Source organism: Dermacentor variabilis, chromosome 11, assembly GCF_050947875.1.
Source record: "Dermacentor variabilis isolate Ectoservices chromosome 11, ASM5094787v1, whole genome shotgun sequence".
Classification (NCBI taxonomy): domain Eukaryota; kingdom Metazoa; phylum Arthropoda; class Arachnida; order Ixodida; family Ixodidae; genus Dermacentor; species Dermacentor variabilis.
The window spans coordinates 65,511,862-65,531,559 of record NC_134578.1 but is presented as its reverse complement, the minus strand read 5'-3'; the positions used below and the strand labels follow the sequence as shown (position 1 = coordinate 65,531,559).

At 46.3% G+C, this 19,698-nt stretch overlaps 1 protein-coding gene across 2 annotated transcripts in view; it reads right to left on the bottom strand.

The window, feature by feature from the left end:
* Positions 1-15,992, bottom strand: part of LOC142564942 (uncharacterized) — a 75,902-nt gene extending 59,910 nt beyond the window's left edge. For both annotated transcript variants that reach the window (XM_075676156.1, XM_075676155.1), the window contains exons 1-3: positions 15,838-15,992; positions 7,696-7,760; positions 6,061-6,147 (exon numbers count right to left, since the gene is read on the bottom strand). In XM_075676156.1, coding sequence (XP_075532271.1) covers positions 6,061-6,147; positions 7,696-7,760; positions 15,838-15,886 — 201 coding nt within the window. In that variant the 5' untranslated portion in view covers positions 15,887-15,992. The remainder of the gene's footprint in view (positions 1-6,060; positions 6,148-7,695; positions 7,761-15,837) is intronic.
* Positions 15,993-19,698: the final 3,706 nt, after the last annotated feature.

Genomic DNA, 19,698 nt, shown 5'->3' with positions numbered 1-19,698 from the left:
AAGTTTATATGGCTATTTGTCTCTACTAGCTCTGTAATCGGAAAGCCGGCGAAACGGACGCCTGCTTGCTCGCACTGTGCAGATATGTCTTGGGAAGTGAAGAGCGTACTCACTGCCTTTGCCGCGCCTTTACAAGTGGGGCGCTTTAAATGATAAGGCAAGCAAGTGATGACCTGTGCGAATAACGTTTATCTACAGAAATATTAGGGCGTATATAACGTATGCCTATGGGGGGAACCAGTGCCACCAACATCGCCTGTCAACAGCAGCGCCATCACACAAAGCCTAGCGATCAGAAGAAACTGTTCCGTAACACGTGATGCGATTTCGCGCCTGGTATTTACCGCTGAAGTTGGTGCAAGTGCGCTCCGCTCCTCACCTGACGAGGCACCGGCGTGCTAGAACGTAGGAGAGCATGCGCTCTCCGACGCGCCTAATCGTAGACAAAGTTTGGCCTAACGTATCGGGCTAAAGCTAAAGTTGGCACAGACACGCGTCTCTTGTCGTTAAATGTGTCGCGCCATCTTCGTGGATCACTCAATTTTAGTTGTACGCTCACTGATTTATTCGTATTTCAACAACGCATCCAAACTAACGCAAAGCCTCCTTGCCAGTGCCGTCTCCTCTTTGTCACGGCTAGCAGGAAGTCTGGAAAAAAGAGAAAACTGCTTGGGCGCACTTATCGCTTGGTTGGATGGTTGGTTTTCCTGTGTGTGTGACTGTTCGTTTGGTGTGTTTTGTTTTGCGTTTATGGGTCAGGCACAATACGGCTAAAGCTATATGGCTATTCAGGCGACGGTTGTTCAAACACTATTTAGGAAAAACGGTCATCTTCTCCCACAACGTACTCGTATTCTTCGGCGATGCTTCGTAAATTAAAACGGGTTGTACGTATAAAAAATCTACGTTTTGATTCAGCAGCGCCACTACATAACACGCGTCGCATGACGCCACTTCTCTGAAAGCATCCCGTCATGTTGAAGGTGAATACTAAATTGTGCAGATCAGACGCAAACGTTGGGAAGTGGCTTAGTTAATTCTCTGCAACTGTATGCAATGGGAGCAAAAATTTTTAACGCTGACACAACGATGCAACAAAGGCTGAGACTATGTATATCGTTTTCGAGGAAAGAAGGTAGTAAAATGTATAGTTATATAGAGGTATAAAAGTAAATAAAAGAAATATAGTTCACACAAGTAGGTACGTTTATGTACTCTATACTATCTGTGGCCAAGCAGCACGTATCTATTCTGGAAGGCTGGTCAAGAACGAGCATACACCTAGTGGTAAATCCTTAAAGGGCCAAGAACGGGTGATTCACATACAAGAAGCAGTTGAAAAACATGCTCTGTTACATTGAGTCAGCGGTGGGCTTTCATCTTCTATTATATAGAATACAGGTGCCCTCAATGGCGTTGCTTTGCCGTCACATCCCTTTTCCGCGACTGGTTTTTACCGTCGAGCCACTGTTACAAGATTTTCGGTCGGCGCAAGACACGGCTGCATGTACCTAAACTTTTGAGAACGTTGTTGATCTTCTCGCGAGAGTCTTATCTAACCAGATTGCGTTCGCAGTAAGCAATTTCTTAATATCGCCTGTGGTAGATAGCACTATTCTAGTCCTTGAGCTGGTCTACCTGAAAAGGCGGGCATTACTTTCACGACAAATCGAAACGCATAATCACCAAATAACATAAAAACTACTAGATCAGTTTTGAACTAGTTCCCTCACGGCAAATCTTGCAGTTTACAGATTGTAGCCAGTGAGCCTGCAAGGAATGTTGACTTGAAAATTATTCTCCGATTGACGTAATTTTGAAGATATGCGCCGTGAAAGTTCAGGTAAAACTGGATTGCCATTTCACTTTCCTTAAAAAAAAGAAAGCCACCATATTATGCCTTGAAGCACGAAAGTAAATGGACCGCCAATGTATTTGTCAAATATGTTTGTGAAATAATACCTGGGAACTGGTGTCATCCTGAAAATTAGCTCCAAGGAAAAGTGTGCAATCATTGCATTCTATCGGTGCTAACACATGGGGTAGAGTGAGTGAGTGAGTGAGTGAGTGAGTGAGTGAGTGAGTGAGTGAGTGAGTGAGTGAGTGAGTGAGTGAATAAACTTCATTGACACACGGGGCAGAAGCCAAGAGATTAGTTCGAGAACAAGCTAAGGACTGCGCAAAAAGGGATGGAGCAAAAAATGTTAGGCGTAACACTAAGACACAGGAACAGGGTGGTGTGGATCAGAGAACGAACGGGGGTAGCCCATATTCAAGTTGACACTAAGAGAACATGAATGTCCAGCGATTATCATACTTCCTAATGCGAAATTTGAGTGCAGCCGTATACGTGTTTTGATTTCGCCACATATTGAGGCAACTAATTTGGGTCCGAAATCACCGCACCGACTGGCAGTGGGCCAACGCCGTCAGCGCCTTCGCAGAGGAAAGGGCAGTGTGGGAACGCTGGCATAATGAGCATCACTGGAGCCAGCTGTCGAAGAAAACGACGACGGATGCGCGAGCAGTGGAACGAGAGCGTTCGCGCGGTTACGCTGATTGGCGGCGACGCTCAACCCGAGGAACGGGCCTCTGAGAGCTGCGCTCTAAATAGTAGAGCTGGGCAGGCCATTTATTACGTAGGGTAGATAACCGGTGAAAGACTAGAGTTACAGAAAGAGTGCAAAGCGAACGGAAGCGCAGACAAGGACGGAAGAAAATGAGGTGGGATGATGAACTTAGGAAATTTGCAGGAGTAAGTTGGAATCAGCTAGCATAATACTGTGGTAATTGGGAACTACTTGGAGTGGCCTTTGCCCTGAAACATGTGTAGTAAGGTAATTACAGAAAAAAAAACCATTGGCGAATTTTTGTTCATTGTTACATTATGAATTTCAATTTCTCACGCACATAATGCCCACCCGTTTGAGCAATACAGCTTATAGACCAGAACACGACAGTCTCGAACCGGATGAGCTGAGCGCATACTCCGAAAACTAGCGACCGGCCGCCATCCTTCCCTGAGCTGCCACGCGTTCGCGCGCATGTAGCGTGTGTGTGTTACGGGGAGTTCAATGTGTAAATACGTCTGTGCCCGCAACATCCAAGTACAGAACATCATCGGAGCGTCCCTGCGTCATATATGTATGTTCAAATCACCAGCGAAAATGAAGCAGATTGCAGAGAACCGTTTGCGACGAACACAATGTACGTCAAGAGCTGTGCCGCTGTGGCACACTCAGCCGTGCAAGTCCTTTGGCTCTGTATGTGTGTACCTGTGCGTGTCTCTCTATGTGTACGTGTCTGTCTACGGGCCTCGATTACACAAAGGCCTAAGGTCGGCTTCGTACAGCGGCTCTCGCCATAGAACTCCGCACCTGATTCACCAGTAACTGCCGCGAAAGTGTTCGCTCTGCTACAAAGTTCGGACACTCATGCCAATCGAACTCATGCGTAACAGATTGAATTACGTGCACTGGCGTTAGTGGCCACGAAATTTCGCAATACCTTTCAGCAACTATTTGAAACCTTCACGTGTGAAAGCTGGTTTGTGTTGCTTATTGTAACTACCGGCCAGAGGGCAAGAGCGGCGATGTTTGTTAATAAAGTATGCGTACATTGTACAGTACATCCGACACGGTTGAACTAATGTTCATTCATTCTTCCGCAGTCCTGAGACAAAAAAACGGACAAATCTGGGCATCCGCGCACGTGCGCTACGCTTACTCGAACCTACGGCATGCCGCCTGTTTTCAAGGTGTGGGCCGCGAGATTTTTCTAGGCACTACAACGCGGAGGTAAAGTATATCGCGTACTGCATGGCTTTTAACAGTTCATGACGTATTGTCAGACGTGCAAATCAAAGTGGAATATCCGCAGAACCAATGTTTCCGCATGCAAAGGTAACACGGACTAAACCGAACGACCCGCTCCGTCTGCAGACGTTGCGCTTGCCACAGGCATTCCGATTTGCAGCACAATATTGCCCATAAGCTGAAGTTCTCAAACTAAATTCGCTAGCTACAATTCACCATCCCGTCCTTCGTGAGAACTTCAAAGAAACGTTAAAGCGCAAGCACTGCGTCTACCTGCGGTCGGCTCGCTTGGCAGCTCGGAGCCATTGGAGCTGCAAGTAGCACCACTCAATTTTTTTTCTGCGTTCTGGTGTATACAAAGGACTATAGTTGTGCTCTGCGCCACACGCGATTTTTAAATATTACTGAATGTCTTCGCATAAACGCCCGGTATACAGCCCGCATTATTGATGTTAGATACTCAACTGTCCAACCAGGGCATAGATCAAATATAAGAAAATCGAAAGAGATATAAAATAGGCAGTTGAATATCCCGCTGTGTATCCTTTAGATACCCATTTGGGCTGACATGTGTACGATATGTATGTCGTCATTTAATGTTTCGTATTGGTAAGCATTCAGTACCATATTATCCAGTTTAGTAGACGCGATTAAAGTTGATAAATGCAAGCTGATATATCGGCATTCAAAAGACCGAGAAAGTGATGCACACTTCCTAAAGAAATGAGGTGCGCAAGAAAGCCCATCAAATGTAGAGCGGTTCGATGGAGCAAGGCATTGAAGGGAAGCGGAAGCAGAGCAACGTGTACTTTGGGCAGACATTCACATATATACGTTTAAGAGTAATGTAGGGATTACCAGTCCAAATGAGCAGTAAAAGAGGCGCAATGGATTGCCTGTACCTGTACTGATTACCTGTAGAAATATAATATGCTAAGGTGGTGGTGGTGGTGGTAACAACTTCATTGAGACTCTGCTCAGTGATGACCTGGCAGGCCCGAGTCCTAGAATGGCCCCTCACGAGGAGCGACCCTTTCGGCCCAGGCAACGAGGGCTTTTTGTACTTTTTCTTCCGGCGTTCTGAGCAGCTCTTCCCACGTCTGTTGTGAGGGAGCTGGCAGGAGCGACCTGGGAGGGGGTAAGCCCTCGCACCCCCAAAGAATGTGATTTTGGGTAGCCAATGTTTGATTTGTGCAATTTTGACATATTGGGTTCCATTGCCCGTTAGTAATTATGGCTAGCCAATGTGGGTTGGGGAACGATTTAGTTTGGATTCGACGCAGGATCGAGGCTTGCGCTCGCGTGAGGCTTGCGTTTGCAGGCGGGTAAATTCGCCTTTTTTGCTTGTAATAGTTTGTTATTTCCTGGTATGTCGTCGGTGCCTCATCCATGGGATCCGAGTCTGAGGGGCACATCTCCCGGTTGATTAGACCTCGGGCTACCCAGTGCGCCTCCTCATTCCCTTGATTCCCCGAATGGGCAGGGACCCACTTGCTCTTGTACGGAAACGAGTGAAGGCTCACAACTGAAAGTAACATGTTTCAGAGTAACTTTCTTAGAGCTAATATTTAAAGGAATTATGCTTAACTTAGCCGCAGCCAAGTGGAACACTGTTTTCTTCGTAGGTTGCCTAAATAAAAAGGCCTCGACTTAAATCGTCTTTCACAGTTGACTACGCCAGCCAATGACCAACGAAGAAACCTCTGAATCAGAAAGCGTTGCCAAGACTGTTTTCGTCGCGTAAGGTTAGTCTGTATGTCCACAAGAACAGTTCACATTTGGCCGCTTCTTCGGCTGTTTCACCAAAGGTAATTGTGTTCGTCTAAAGCGCAAAAATAAGTTAATCTTCATGAAAATGGAACAGACATTGCATTGTTTCTTGAATTTGTTGGTCCGCTTTTCACGTGTCGTACAGCATGTTGCTAGTCTTCCTGCTTATTTGTGCCTGGTTTCGGAATACTACAATTGTTCAACAGGATTATTTCACACACTGTGCGAACGCCATAAAAATAGATATTTCATGAAACATGGCTCTGTCTTGTTTTACTAGCTTCGCCTCTGATTCTTGCATTGTTTACTACTATGCTGGATTTAGTTGTACCTAGCATGTCATGATACACTTTTTTATAGAAACTGGAATTCCACCTGCTGTTTGCTTACGGCTGCCGTAGCTACCCCGGCTCAGTTTGGTTGTACTGAGGTAAGGCGTGGAGAGAACTGAATATGCAATTTGCTGTGAACTCACCGGGCAACGTGCGCCATCTGGTAACGTGCCTCGGAACGAGCCCTCATACGTGTAACAGAAGTAACCGCATTGGGACTCTAGTGTCGGCTGGAATGAAAAAAAAAGTGAATTGGGTTGAGTTTTCTTTGCAGTTCTCAGTGTTTCCCATAATAATTTGACATGGATCTTCAGCTTAGCATTTCTGCGTACTTGTGTAAACAACTGCATGCTAATTGTAGGTGAAAACACCTTCTACAATAAGCCAAATGTAAGTAAATAAGGGGGACTGTGAGCCCAGTGTGCGAAATCAGTGCTGGTGCCTCGTTTATTCTGCATTTCGCGAGAGGAAATATTTTGCGAGCCTTTCTTGCAGATAAAAATGCGCCACTTCCGCAAGATTTCACACACACACACACACACACACACACACGCACACGCACGCACACGCACGCACGCACACACACACACACACACACACACACACACACACACACACACACACACACACACACACACACACACACACACACGCACGCACGCACGCACGCACGCACACACACACACACACACACACACACACAAGACGTGCTAGCAAGCACGCATGACGAAAGTGGGCAACATCGTCTTACCTACTTTTAAGTATTCTGGCTCGCTCCACTGTGTAACGTCATTTTCAATTAATCTCTACCTGTACTAACGCTCTAGCTTCCGGAGCGGTTTGATGATTTCAGTGGGACCTAACTGAAGTAATCCAACTGCTCAGAAATCTGGGGCGGTATCTCGACATTGTTCAAACTTTCCGAAGATGTTCACAAATTGCAACAATTTTTGCAACAGTATTGCTCATTGAGTTGATAGCGCTGTGCGGACGCCTACTGAGAGAGGGCGCTAGGCGTCACTCGCGCCTGAATCCGCCTGGAGGGAATCGCAGAAGTATTCTAGGCTACCTGGCTCTCACGGACCCGCCGTAGATTCACCCACGTCGCCACACAATGCTTCCACTTAGTGACAGTTCAGGATGGGCTTCTTATAAACTTTCCCACATATTCTAGACGCATTGAAAAACTTGATGAATGAATTCATACTGGCATAAGTGCTATTGGAGACCCCGATCGTTCCTGTGAACGTTTGTATGCAAATTATGCCTCTTCATTGCACGCAGTTTTATGCTTCTTCATTTTCGTAGTCTGTGTAAGCTTGTTTCTTTAATATACATCTTTCACAGATTGAGTCCCGCTTTGAAATTGTAACATGGTTGTAGTGCCTTATTCTTATTCCCTAGTGTAATACTGCATAATATGTATCCTAAATAGTAGTCTATATTATTCGGCTCTTTCTTGGACGTTTAATAATATGTTCTCCCTTAGTCAAACTTAGCATGACGAATAAGTCAATAAAATACAATTGCCATTCTTCACCTGAAAGCTCCAATGATAGCAAAAACCGGCTACGAAATTTTATCTGACGTCATCTCTAGCCTTATAGAGGCAGAAAAGTGGTTGGAATATGGGGAGATAATAGGTGCACTGGTGGTCTTTGTCGTATCCCTATGCTCCTGGGCTTTCGCTGAAAGTTCCTGAACTGTAGCAAGCAAAACGACACGGAACGTATGCATTCCGTGACGCAACTGATCGCAGAACGCTGAAACGCACTCACGCCAAAGAAGAAGCCACTGCACAGGTGTGGAAAGAAGTCTCTCGGGGAAGCATCACAGAAGCTACCTGTTGGAGAGAAGACGAAACATTGCTGTATTACTTGCATTGGATGCGTCGCGTCCAGGCAATGCCAAGGAAAGATGAAAGTATGCCCTGAGAGATAGAGAGAAATAACAGACGCACTTGACCCGTCGGTAAACGCAACTTCGCGAATGCTTCTAGTTTTCACGTTCGCGTCATTTCTCAAACCTATAGATGTGGCGCAAGCATAAGCACCACGAAAAGCCTCCCTGTATCCTCCCTCTCTGGTATCAGGCCGCAAATATTTCCGTATGTGCTTGTTTAACAAAATCTGCTACCGATTCTCCTTTCATGTCCTACCACTCGAACTTACGTGTCGACTAGAAATCACAATGTATAAAAAATGTTGGGGTTCGCCACTGTGTCGGAAAACTATAGGTAAGTTGTTCGCTCCAAGAACATCACTCGAATGAGACCACTTTACAAGATCCGTACTTACCATTACCAAATGTCATTTACTATTAGCTCTTGCTATTATTGTACACAGTGACATACTGAAGTGTGCATCTGCTAGCCTTACTAATGCTTTCGGCCTTGGGCATTACTGAAATTTAAAAAAAATGGCCATACGGGAAAGTTAACACAGTATTTTGCTGAGTAGTTAGTGCGTACTGGATGGTCTGGTCAGCATTACGCTACACAGAGACGGCCGAAAGGAGACATGAACACCCAGGTATAACGTATAATACATTTTGCTCATATTTCTATCTAACGCCATGTTAGGCGCACCAATAGAAAAAGGGAGCCCTTTGAGCGCATAGGGAGTGGCGTTCGTTTTCAACAAAGACAACATGAAGGGTGGTTTTCGGCCACGTTCGCTGCTGCAACCTTAAGTGCCGCTGGCTATCACTCTCATAGCTGGATACTCTACGCACACACAAATGACCAAGAATGTAGACGTTGGAACGCTGCTGCAGTAGCATAATTGGTAGTGCAAAGCACGCGTAATGCGGAGGTTGTGGGCTCAGCTCCCGCCTGCGACACGTTGTATTTCTTGTCTTTCGTCCACTTTCATCCACCTTTAGCTTGGTACGCGCACGCTTCCTTTAAAAACAACAAATAAGGTTCCTTGGCTTTGTATGGTCATGATACAGCCCAAAATCCCCTCTGTTACTGTTCTCGTTCATTCAGTATCTCTCATATATATATATATATATATATATATATATATATATATATAACCAATGCTGGTTAATCATAAGAAATCCGGAAGCAATGAAACCACTTGTTTGTACCTATTAACTGAATTGAAAGGAGGATACATTAATAGAAATTGAAGTGGATAAAAAACAACTGGACCCACGCCTTCGTATTATGCGTGTGATGCTCTTACCAAATGGGCTACCGCGGCACTGTTTTCCCATCCACTTTCTGAGGCATTTGTGTTTTATCACTAGGCCTGACCCTGGCTAAGACTCCAAGGGCTAGTTATAGTAGTAAAACATAAATACCCAACAATGTGGATTGGAAAACCATCCACATTTAACTACAATTTCCCCCAGTGTTGTCCTTGGTGTCTTTGTTGGATGGCTACTCAATGACCAATAAGCATCGGGCCCCTTGATTTTTTCTCCTCTCGTTCATTACATTACGAGGGTCCCGAAACTAGTAGCATTCATGCCTTCAGGCGGCGTGTAGGGATTAAATTGACCAGCTTCCGTCACCCAAATAGATCACTTACTCGTGACGCCTGCGAGAGAAAGGAAGTTCCACGTCCGCAGCCAAGATTTGTGAGTGGCGGCGCTGGATAACACTCCGACGGTTACTTCTAGCAGTAAAACATTATTGCCCCAGAAAGCGGATGAGAAAACGGAGCCGCGGTAGCGGAATTGATTGGTGTTTGGTGAAACGGTGTCTGTGTTGGCTTCTGATGACATGTAATAATAATAATAATAATAATAATAATAATAATAATAATAATAATAATAATAATAATAATAATAATAATAATAATAATAATAATAAATCAGCCTGGCTACGCCCACTTCAGTACAAAGGCCTCTCCCACACTTCTCCAACAGCCCCGGTTATGTGTTAATTGTGGCCCTGTTGTCCCTGCAGACTTCCTAATCTCATCCGTCCACCTAACTTTCTGCCGCTCCCTGCTACGCTTCCATTCTCTCGGAATCCAGTCAGTAACTCTTAATGACCACCGGTTATCTTCCCTCCTCATTACATGCTCTGCATGACAATATAACTGTACATTCCCGTCATTACATGGCTGTCATTACAATATATATTGTAATGACGTAGCAGGGATCATAATAGAACAGCCGACCCAGTCAATGGGTGTTTCTGTTCTCTTATTTACAATGGCGCAGTCGGGAAACACAAAGACATCTGAAGACCTCTGTCTGTCTATGTCCACGGCCCTTCGAATTGGACGAGTACTTTCCCACTCGCAGCCACAACCATCCGGGGACGGTGTTTAAGCCTTCACGGCGGCTCCTCGCAGGACTTCGATGCCGAAATTCCCTGGAACCTTTTCTGTGCTGGCAGAACAACTGAGCACCGTGGCAAGTTCCTATACTTCCGGAATTGGATGCGCTGCACTTAGAAGTTACAAAGTTACGTGCGTATAAGGAAGACTCACCACCACGGTCTGCACTATCGACTCTGCTGCCAATCCGTCAAGATTTCCATCGCGGAAGAGCGTCACCGAGGAGCGACTTAAGTGTGGTATCACTTCCGAGACTTGCAATATGTCTCGTGGCCAACTTAGAACGCAGCCCTGACGTCCGCATTTGCACGACTTCCGAGTGCTTTCGACGCTCGGTTCATGGTGATGCGGTGGCGCGGACAAGCCGGAGCTGAAGACATCGTAACCTGCATCTACGACAAGCTACTCATCTTGCAAGCTTGCGACATGGCCTGGACCTCTCCGGCAGCAAGACAGTATGTGTTCAACGGAATACATGCCTAGAGGCGCGCGGCCATCCCGTCCCTGAAGACGGTCCAGGATGACATCGAGACTTTTGTCCGGTGGAAGGCGAAGTTGCACGACACTGCTAGTCGGCGCGTGGCCGCAGGTTGCCTACAGGAGCCCACTACATTGCAACGCGAATTATTTTCGTGTGGGCGCTTCGGATATGGTTATAAGAACTGCCCACAAGCGCAACATCAAACCATCCAATACCTATCGCGGCCACTTCCAGCAGTCCAGGTCCGCGTCGACGGCCTCGCTGAGGTTGTGGATACCGGGGCCCAGCGTACGGTCACGCTTCGACGCCCCACCCCAGTCAATCTACAACCTTGGAACAAGGCACTCCTGTGGGGCCTCAGTGGTAGCGTTTTGCCATTTCGGTGCGCTGGACCTGCAACACACCGACTGGGAGCACCGGGAGCAAGTTCCTTTGCACGGTTCCCGTTTTCGAGGACATGCCCGCTGATACGGCTCTAAAAGCACACTACTTCCTCTCTGGGGAAGTGCAGCTCACCGTAGACGGCAGTAGCGTCAAATTCCGCTCCACGGTTCCGAGTACGCCCCCGGCTCAAGGTTCCCAAATTGAGCCGGCAGCGCTGCACCCCCCCTCAGCTGTACTGGAAAGGCATGGATCGCTTTTTGTTGATACCACTACGTAGCCTCCCCGGACTAGTTTGCGTGAGCGCCATATATGCACTGACAATCACCCACCGGTGTCCGTACCATTGCGACGATATGCCGAAAGAGAGCCGGTTTTAATTACCGAACAAGTACAAGAAATACTACACGCTAGCGTCAACAGGCCATCTTCCAGTCCATGGGCAACAACTTTCGTTTTACTCTGTAAAAAGGACAGCAATCTACGATTTTTCGCGGACTACCAGGAGCTAAATAAGCTCGCCATGCCTTACTCACACGAGCTGTCACTTACGGATGGCGCTATGGACACTCTGCGAACTGCAAGATTCTTTTCGTCTCTAAAGCCGGTTATTGGCAAATCGACGTGGCTGAAGAGGGTGATTACAAGACCTTCCGTACACCTTCAGGTTTGCACAAGTTTAACCGAATGCCTTTCGGACTGCGAACAGCCAACAAGTACGTTCCAGCGCACTATGAACACAGTGCCAGCGAGGCTTGACCATCTCCGCGTTTTGTACATCGATGACACCCTGGCTATCGGTACAAGGGAAGAACATCTGCAAAATCTTTACAAAATACTGATGAGGTTACGTGACGCCGGATTCCGACTGATGTGCGAAAAATGACGATTTGGAAAGATTTCGATCTGTTATCTCGATTATAAAATACCTCAATACGGCATACAGCACCATCCTGAAGAAATAGAGGCAGTAATTAACGATCCCGTTCCAACTTGCATTAAACAGCGGCAGGCAGCTGAAGGTATTTCTCGGAATTGCATTCTATTTGCGCAGTTTTGTCCCTAACTTTGCGTCAAACGCCGCTCCGCTCATGGAACTGCTTAAAGATGCAGCTGAATTGCCCTGGGGACCAACGCAGGACACAGCCTTTCCAAGCCTCAAACACCGGCTGACGCATAGTCCTGTTCTGTGCCACTTTAATGAAGATTGGGCGACAGAAGTGGACACCAATGTAAGGCAGGTTGGCGTAGGGGCAGTCTTGCTTCAACTGGACCCGGGCGGGCATGAGCACATCGTCGTCTACGCCAGTCACAATGTCTTGGACGCGGAGCGCCAGTACCATTCGAAATGAACTGGAGTGCTTGGATGTCGTTTGGAGCGTAGACGAGAAGTTTTGTCGCTACTCGTTTGACCGGCGGTTCACGGTTTTAACGGATAATCCTGTTATTGTATAGATGTTTCAAAAAACAATACCTGAAGCACAAGTTGGCGGGATGGATCGTTCAGCTATAAGACTGCACTTACCACCTCCGTCTCCATGCTGTAGCACAAAATTAGCTTGCGGATGCTATATCACGAAACCCAACTGAGGAAAGCTCCCCAAGAAACCGAGAAGCTTGGATCATTTTCTGTCAGCAAGACATGTCGAATGCCCAACGCGCCGACAAGGATTTGGTGCCTCTTATGGATTCCCTTACATGTACGGAACTTCATTCCAGGTTTGTTTTACGCTGAGGTACGTTTCATCGTCGCCACTGGGCGAACGTGACTGCATCGGCTGCATCGTGAATGGCGACGAAGATGCGGCAGGGCGTTCTTTATCTCATCGGCAGCGCTCGCCCAGCAGCATGCATTTTCGCCGTCATTCAACTGGAGCCGACCGTATTCACCGAACGCATGCTTGAGAGCAAAGCATGATGGTACCAGCATGATACCACTGAATGAATGAATGTGCGGTTTTTATTGGCGCAAGGGCCAGGTATGGCCAAAGAGCGCCACGAAAGCAATGCTACAACAGCGCAAGCGCTCCATCACGTGGCTTTTTACATATTTCGCGGGGTTTCTTTACAACCCGGAAAAAAGGAATACGTGACTCGTACCGTAAAGGAAACAACTCGATCGGTAATTTATGAAGGTGCTCTACAAATCTGCGTATCATACTTGGGGTTCTTAGGCAACAATTAAAAAAAGTTGGGTAATTAAAATTAATTTCTGAGGTGTGGGGAAACAGAAAAATGACTAAGTTACTATAGGCTATTGCGAATAGTATGCGTAGACTCAATGCGCTTCCGACGTGCCTTTCATTTTGATATTCTTGGCCTCTATGTACATATATATATATATATATATATATATATATATATATATATATATATATATATATATAAAGTCAGAGTGTGTGTGTGGAACTGGGGCCCCTGAGGACGTGCCCATTTTTTGGCCATTCGGCCACAATGCGTGCTGCACTAGGATGCAAGGCGTCTGACGGCTTAAATGTATTAAGGCGACGTTTTCATTGCCTCTTCCCAAGGACTTGGCATTCGCCATCGTTTCGTCGCCTTGTTGGTCACGTTATCGCTAAGAACAGCTGAGGATTACCAGTCAGAACTTAGTGGCGGGTTCGTGTCGTGGGACCGAAGCGCATTCTGACTGCCGAGGAAGTAGACTGCAAGAAGAGGCACCTCACTGAGCAGGCAGGTCAACCTTATGCCGCGGAACGAAAACGTACAGTTGCACGAGGGTGGCAAGCCAGCTTTCGAAGCCAACCCCGACGTGCAATGTGCGATGTTGGGAAGTGAAAACGGCACTGCCAACACGTAAAGCAAACATCTATGCAGCGCCTCACCAGTCAGACTCGGACAACTCGTACGGTCCTTCCATAAAGACGTGCGGCAATGTAAGCGTGAACGTCAATAAACTCAAGTGGAAACATAGCACGAAGCTTCGCTTCACATACCCTCGAACACATGTGTCCGATATGTATGATTTTTATCATGTGTCTCTGCAGCCAGTGCTTCGAGTCTTTGCTATCCCGCGCTACATACGAACACCCGGACAACACCTGCGGGAACGCCTATCGCGCAGTGCAAGATATGCTTCGTAAAAGACAAAGACTCGCCTTGGTGGAGCGCTTGTCCCCCATAGAAATGTGCGCTTTCTCGGCCACCGCGTGTGACTTCGCGGCCACACAGGTGTTCTATCGTGTACGAGCTGTTGGTCACGCACACAAGTGGCGACACGTCCTTATTGTAGCCTAGGCACACTGTTCTTTGTTTCTTGATATTGTCGCTGAACATTGCCCTTGCTCAAAGTACGTCTCGTGGTTTGCAGGAACGTCGATGACGTGGCCGCACTAGCAGCTAAAGAATCATCCATGGCTGGTCGATGTACGTGTTGTTAATGGAAATAAAATTTGTTTGCGACCCTGCCAAGGCCATGCAAAGGTGACACGCGTTGGCGCCGTGCACAGGTTCGAGTATATATAGTTCCTATTGATGGGAGCACCAGGACGCACTCTGCGTTACGCTTTTGCCGTCTCCTGAGGGAGATACCGAGAAGGAACGCGATGGAATCACTCCCTTAAGGGACTCCAAAGCAGAACTATTTAATCTAATTTCACCAATCACAGGGCTGTAGAAGAAATACGTTTTTTCGCGCAGTTTCAACTGGTAACGAATCATTATTAGGGAAAAAAATAAAACGACTTCCCATCATTGAACTACATATCCTATTTGCCCTCCCTCTCCATCCACTCGAAAAAAAAAAGCTCCAGAAAATTGACGGATTCAGTTGAGTATGCGTATTAGAATTTAGGCAGTATCTACAAGTGGGGGGGCGAAATTGATACAGTCACTTGGAGCTTTGATAACGATATAATGTGGTGACGTCAGTTCCTGTTGCTTATTCTATATTTCTAATGTGCGCAACTCTTACGTACAGCACGAAGTACTTATTTGCAGTTACACTCTTCGCGTGTAACTACAAGCTACTACTCTCTTCAAAATTGATATGCATCTTTCTATTTCTCCAGAGTCAAAAACTGGATAAAAGTTACATCTTAAGTTTATTTCACTATTGCACAGCAGATGGGATTTCACAGATTACTGAATGCATCGGCACCAATGGAGACGCTCGAAGCGACGACTTTCTCTAGAATGTCAAAACCTTCAACGTCATAAATCTACAAACAGAGCATGCGCAACACATGCGTATTCACATGGAAACATAGGCACAAAAATGGCGCGGTCACTTAGCATTAGGGTAGGCCCCCAAACGGTATCTGTTACGACGACGGGGAATTATGTTACATCGATGAAGGCAACGAAAGTATTTTAGTTGATAGATTTGTGAATTTTCACCAAAAGCCGTAGTTAGAGTTATGATTTTGTCCCTGAGCACAAACAGAAAGCATACAAGTTCGAGTACGCACGAACGACACATTTCATGCGCATTTCTCGTTCACTTCCTGTCTGACTTTGGTTGACAAACGAGGAGGACTTAAGCAACCGGAAGCGAATTCTCTCACTAAGTAAACTAACGTGGAGAAAGTTTCATGTTGATAAAACATACAGCGTCGTTTTGTCGCGTATGACACAGGGGTTCGTAACCTCGTTTGATGCTGTTATAAAGCATTCGATTTCCTTTCTTGGACGCCCATACTAAATCTGATTGCAATGAATGGCAATGCAATGCAATCCTGATTGCAACGACGAATAAACTAACGAAACCGCAATGTTGCTAACAGCTAACGCGTGCTTACCAGCCAGCGCCAAAATGACGCATGCGAGGTAGCGCCCGGCTTGTTCCATTTTCGGTCCGCAGCAGACGTCGCAGTGCTATCAGACTGTTTCTCCGACTTGTGCGTACCTTGAGGACTGTTTCTCGCGCAAAGCGCTGCTCTAAAGAATGAGCATTGTTACGCGGACAAAAAGAAAAAAAGAAGCGTCGCAGTGACGCTATGCCACAATGCACAGCGAAAAGCAGTTATTTCGAAGACGCGGATGACAAAAGTGCGTTCATCATAATTGCTACGGCTCCAAGCGTAACAGCCTACACCAAGATCTGACGGACCACCAATATTCATGTTAACATACTTTAATGCGATAAACAACACCCTACGAAAATATCGCCCATTATCATCAAGTGACGAACGTCTGAACGTCATAGGTACCGAGGGTGACCTATCACCGCAACAGAAACTTAAAGTATACGTTACGGCGCGCAAAAGTCAGCCAACATCATTCCCCCGTAATAAAGGCATATTGTTGCCCCAGGTGCAAAGTCTGCAGGCACCTTCAAAGGGATGTTAAAATTAAAACCCCCGCAAATAGTTATACACAAGAAGTGAAAGGTACTTTTACTTGTAGTAGTTCGGAGGTGATTTATATGCTGCTTGAATGTTCTTTTTGTGAGAAACAATATAGCGGTGAAACGGGACAGTCAATGAACTTTAGATTGAACGGAAATCGCGCAGACACCGCTAGAAAGCTGCCCAAAGCCATCGCCGAGCATTTGAACCTACCAGTTCATACCTTTGATGAACTTAAGCTCTACGTCTTACAGTCAAACTTCCGTTCTAGAGTACGATTTAGTAGCAGTACGATTCTAGAGAATCGTACTGCTCGAGAACAAGATACAGAGCATTGTAGCTCATCCGTAAGCTCAGGACATTTCGATGAATAGACATAAGCCTTTCAAAGGGAGCTTTAGAATCCATTCGCTGTGCTTAATGTCAAGCTATAGCCAACAGCACTTAGTTATTTTCATTTGGTTGCTTAGTGTTCTTTTAGTTTTCTTTTCTTTTATCCCTGTATTTTTTCTTTACTTACACATTTATTGAATTTTAACATTTTTTCCGCGAGCGCCATTTGCTGCCGCTCCTTTTATTATCTCTTTCAGAGAGACTACAATCTATCACTGACCTCCAGCGAAACAGATAATCCCCTTCCCCCCGCCTCCATGCAGTCGTCCAGGCCCTTCCCTGAAAAAAATTGGCAGTGGCTTAGTTCGGCTACGCCAGGATATACGTAGCGAAGGCTAAGGCATAGCATGGTTCGCCTTAGTTAATCTTGATTGCAAGTGTAGGTTAGTCTGGTTGTCTAGCTATGTTACGGCGTTTAGCCAGTCGTTCGGCGCGCTGTTCATCTGTTTCCTGAGCGATTAGTTTCCTCTTCATCTCGTTCCGATGTCGATTCCAGGCCTCCTCCTGGTTATCAGAATTGTGGCCGTCCATATTGCCGCCTCAACATTGCTTGCGGCGCACGCGAGCTCTCCTTTTCAATCCTCCGACATGGTATCAGGCATGCGACGCAGCTGGCGAAGCGAGCAGAGGCGATCGCAACGACGAGGAACGCGCTGTGGCGAGGAACGCGCTGTGGCGAGGAACGCGGCGTGACTAGGAACGTGGTGTGACGTCTTGCGCTTCCTCGGAGCACGGCCACAGCGAAATCGCAAGTTCGCGGCCCTAGTAAAGCTTTCGCTTCAAAAAGAAAAAAGGAAAGAAAAACATGGACGACGGCCATGCCACCGGTCATGTCAATAGCATCACTTTCTTTTCAATTCTACAGCCTCCCTGCTAACACACCTTCGGTCATTGCCTCACCCACCCACCTTGCCCCCTCTCCCCTTCAGAAGAACTCTACCGATATCTACTGGTCCAAGGAAATCATATGTCGCCTTGAAAAAGACAAGTCCACTTGTAGAAACTGTGGCTCCCGCTTGTACCTTGTTCTCGTTTTGCTCATCGTCTTGAATTTCCATCTTCCACCTTGCCCGCGCTCTATGGTGGGTCATGTAATCCCTTGATAAACGTGAACGGGTAAGAAGTAGTACGATAACACATTCCCGAGAATATTTAAACATAACCTAGTGTAGCCCACAGAAATTACTTCCAAGAGAATTTGAACATGAATACAAGTAATTTCTTAACTAAGAGCAAGCTAAATACCACCGCCGCTCATCGCTATACGATCCCATCAATAAACAAAATAATAACGCGCTTCAATAAAAATTTCAGAATAACGAAAATACGCTTAAAGCAATGTTTCTCTCAGAGGAATGGCATGAACCGAGGAAAAATCAATTGCAGAAGGCAGAGAAGCATGCTTGTTCAGCACACTTGCAGCATTGGAATAAAAAGTGATATACCATGTAATCTTAATTGCCCGTCAGCCTTGGCGCATCCCTAAGTGGAAGCAAGTGGCGGAATGTCAACGTCATGCCTACTGCTACTGCCGCGTGTTAAACACAGGCACTGTCCATAGGTGCGTCGTGCATGAATATTATTTTTGTTTAAGAATAGCTTTTTTTCGCTGCAGTTTGAGACATGGTGATTTTTTTCGAAATTATCAAAGGTGCCTTCGAGCAACACGGATACCGCGCGGGAAGTCCTCACTTATAGAGATGCGTACAATCTGTACTATTCCTTTAAAACAGGTAAACTAAGCAATAAGAGAAGTGTAGTTATTTCCTGAGAAAGCTCCCAAGCATTGTGTGCGTCCTATGAAGTCCTTAGCGAACGACTCCAGCACTTCTGCTTTAACTGCCGATAACTTAGATTCAGTGTGTTGCCAAAGCTCTTTATGTATCAGAGATGCTTCGGAAGATCAAATTATTACAACGGAACCTGTATCTTATTTCGTTTAGACGCTAGCGTAGGAAATTACTTCGGGTAGTTTGTTTTTGCACCATTTCCTGTATACTAGATACCTGTTCAGTGAACCAATCCGTTGTTTCGAATTTTTGAAAACATTTTTAGGTCCTTTCTGTATGTAGCATAATTTAGATTCAATGATTTCTTGGCCCGTTCTTGATGGCTTTAACGTCAACAGTCAGTTCTGTCTTACTTTTCAAACTTTGCAATGTGCGAGAATGCTCGGCTATAGGCAAATACAAGAAATCATTTGGTGAGCTGGTCCATTAGGTAATGTTTCAATGTCCGATCGCGCTGGAGAGCGCTTGGGATATCCCGAATGCCTGATGTTACCTGATACCGAATACGTGATGTTATTAGCCACAGAGCCATAGAGAAACATTCGCATACAGCCTACAAGACCCGTGTGCACGGGAACAGTAACAAACATCAATTGTCACTTCTTTTAGCGTATAGTGAAAGCGGGTACACATCTGCACAGTGAAAGTACGAAGCCTTTCAGCCACGCTATGAGCACTTGGACCGTGTCGACTAAATATTGGGTTGACGCGCTATGTTTTTAAGCCGGTTACCGGCGGTAATGTATCCGTCGAGTCACCATCTTGGACGTACATTAGCTGTTCCAGTGAAGCAAAGTCAACATATCACTGGAAGCAGGGAGCACCACACTTGTTTGGAACGATATTAGCATTGTACGGTGTTATGGGGAAGGAAGCCTGGCCACCGCATGAAGCCGAAGACCAGGGGAAAATTAGCGCGAGCGCAGCCTGCACGCTTAAAAATATGCCTTTTAGACATGCCCTTATCGCTGGTCCCGTGTCCACTGATTGGTGAGTTGACGCACCACGTTCTGAAGCCAGTTGACGGCGGTAATGCATCCGTCGATGCGCCAGACTGGCCCTTTGCGAGTTGCTCCAGTGAAGCACAGTCGCTTGAAGTAGGGAACACGTACAGGTGATTGCCATACTT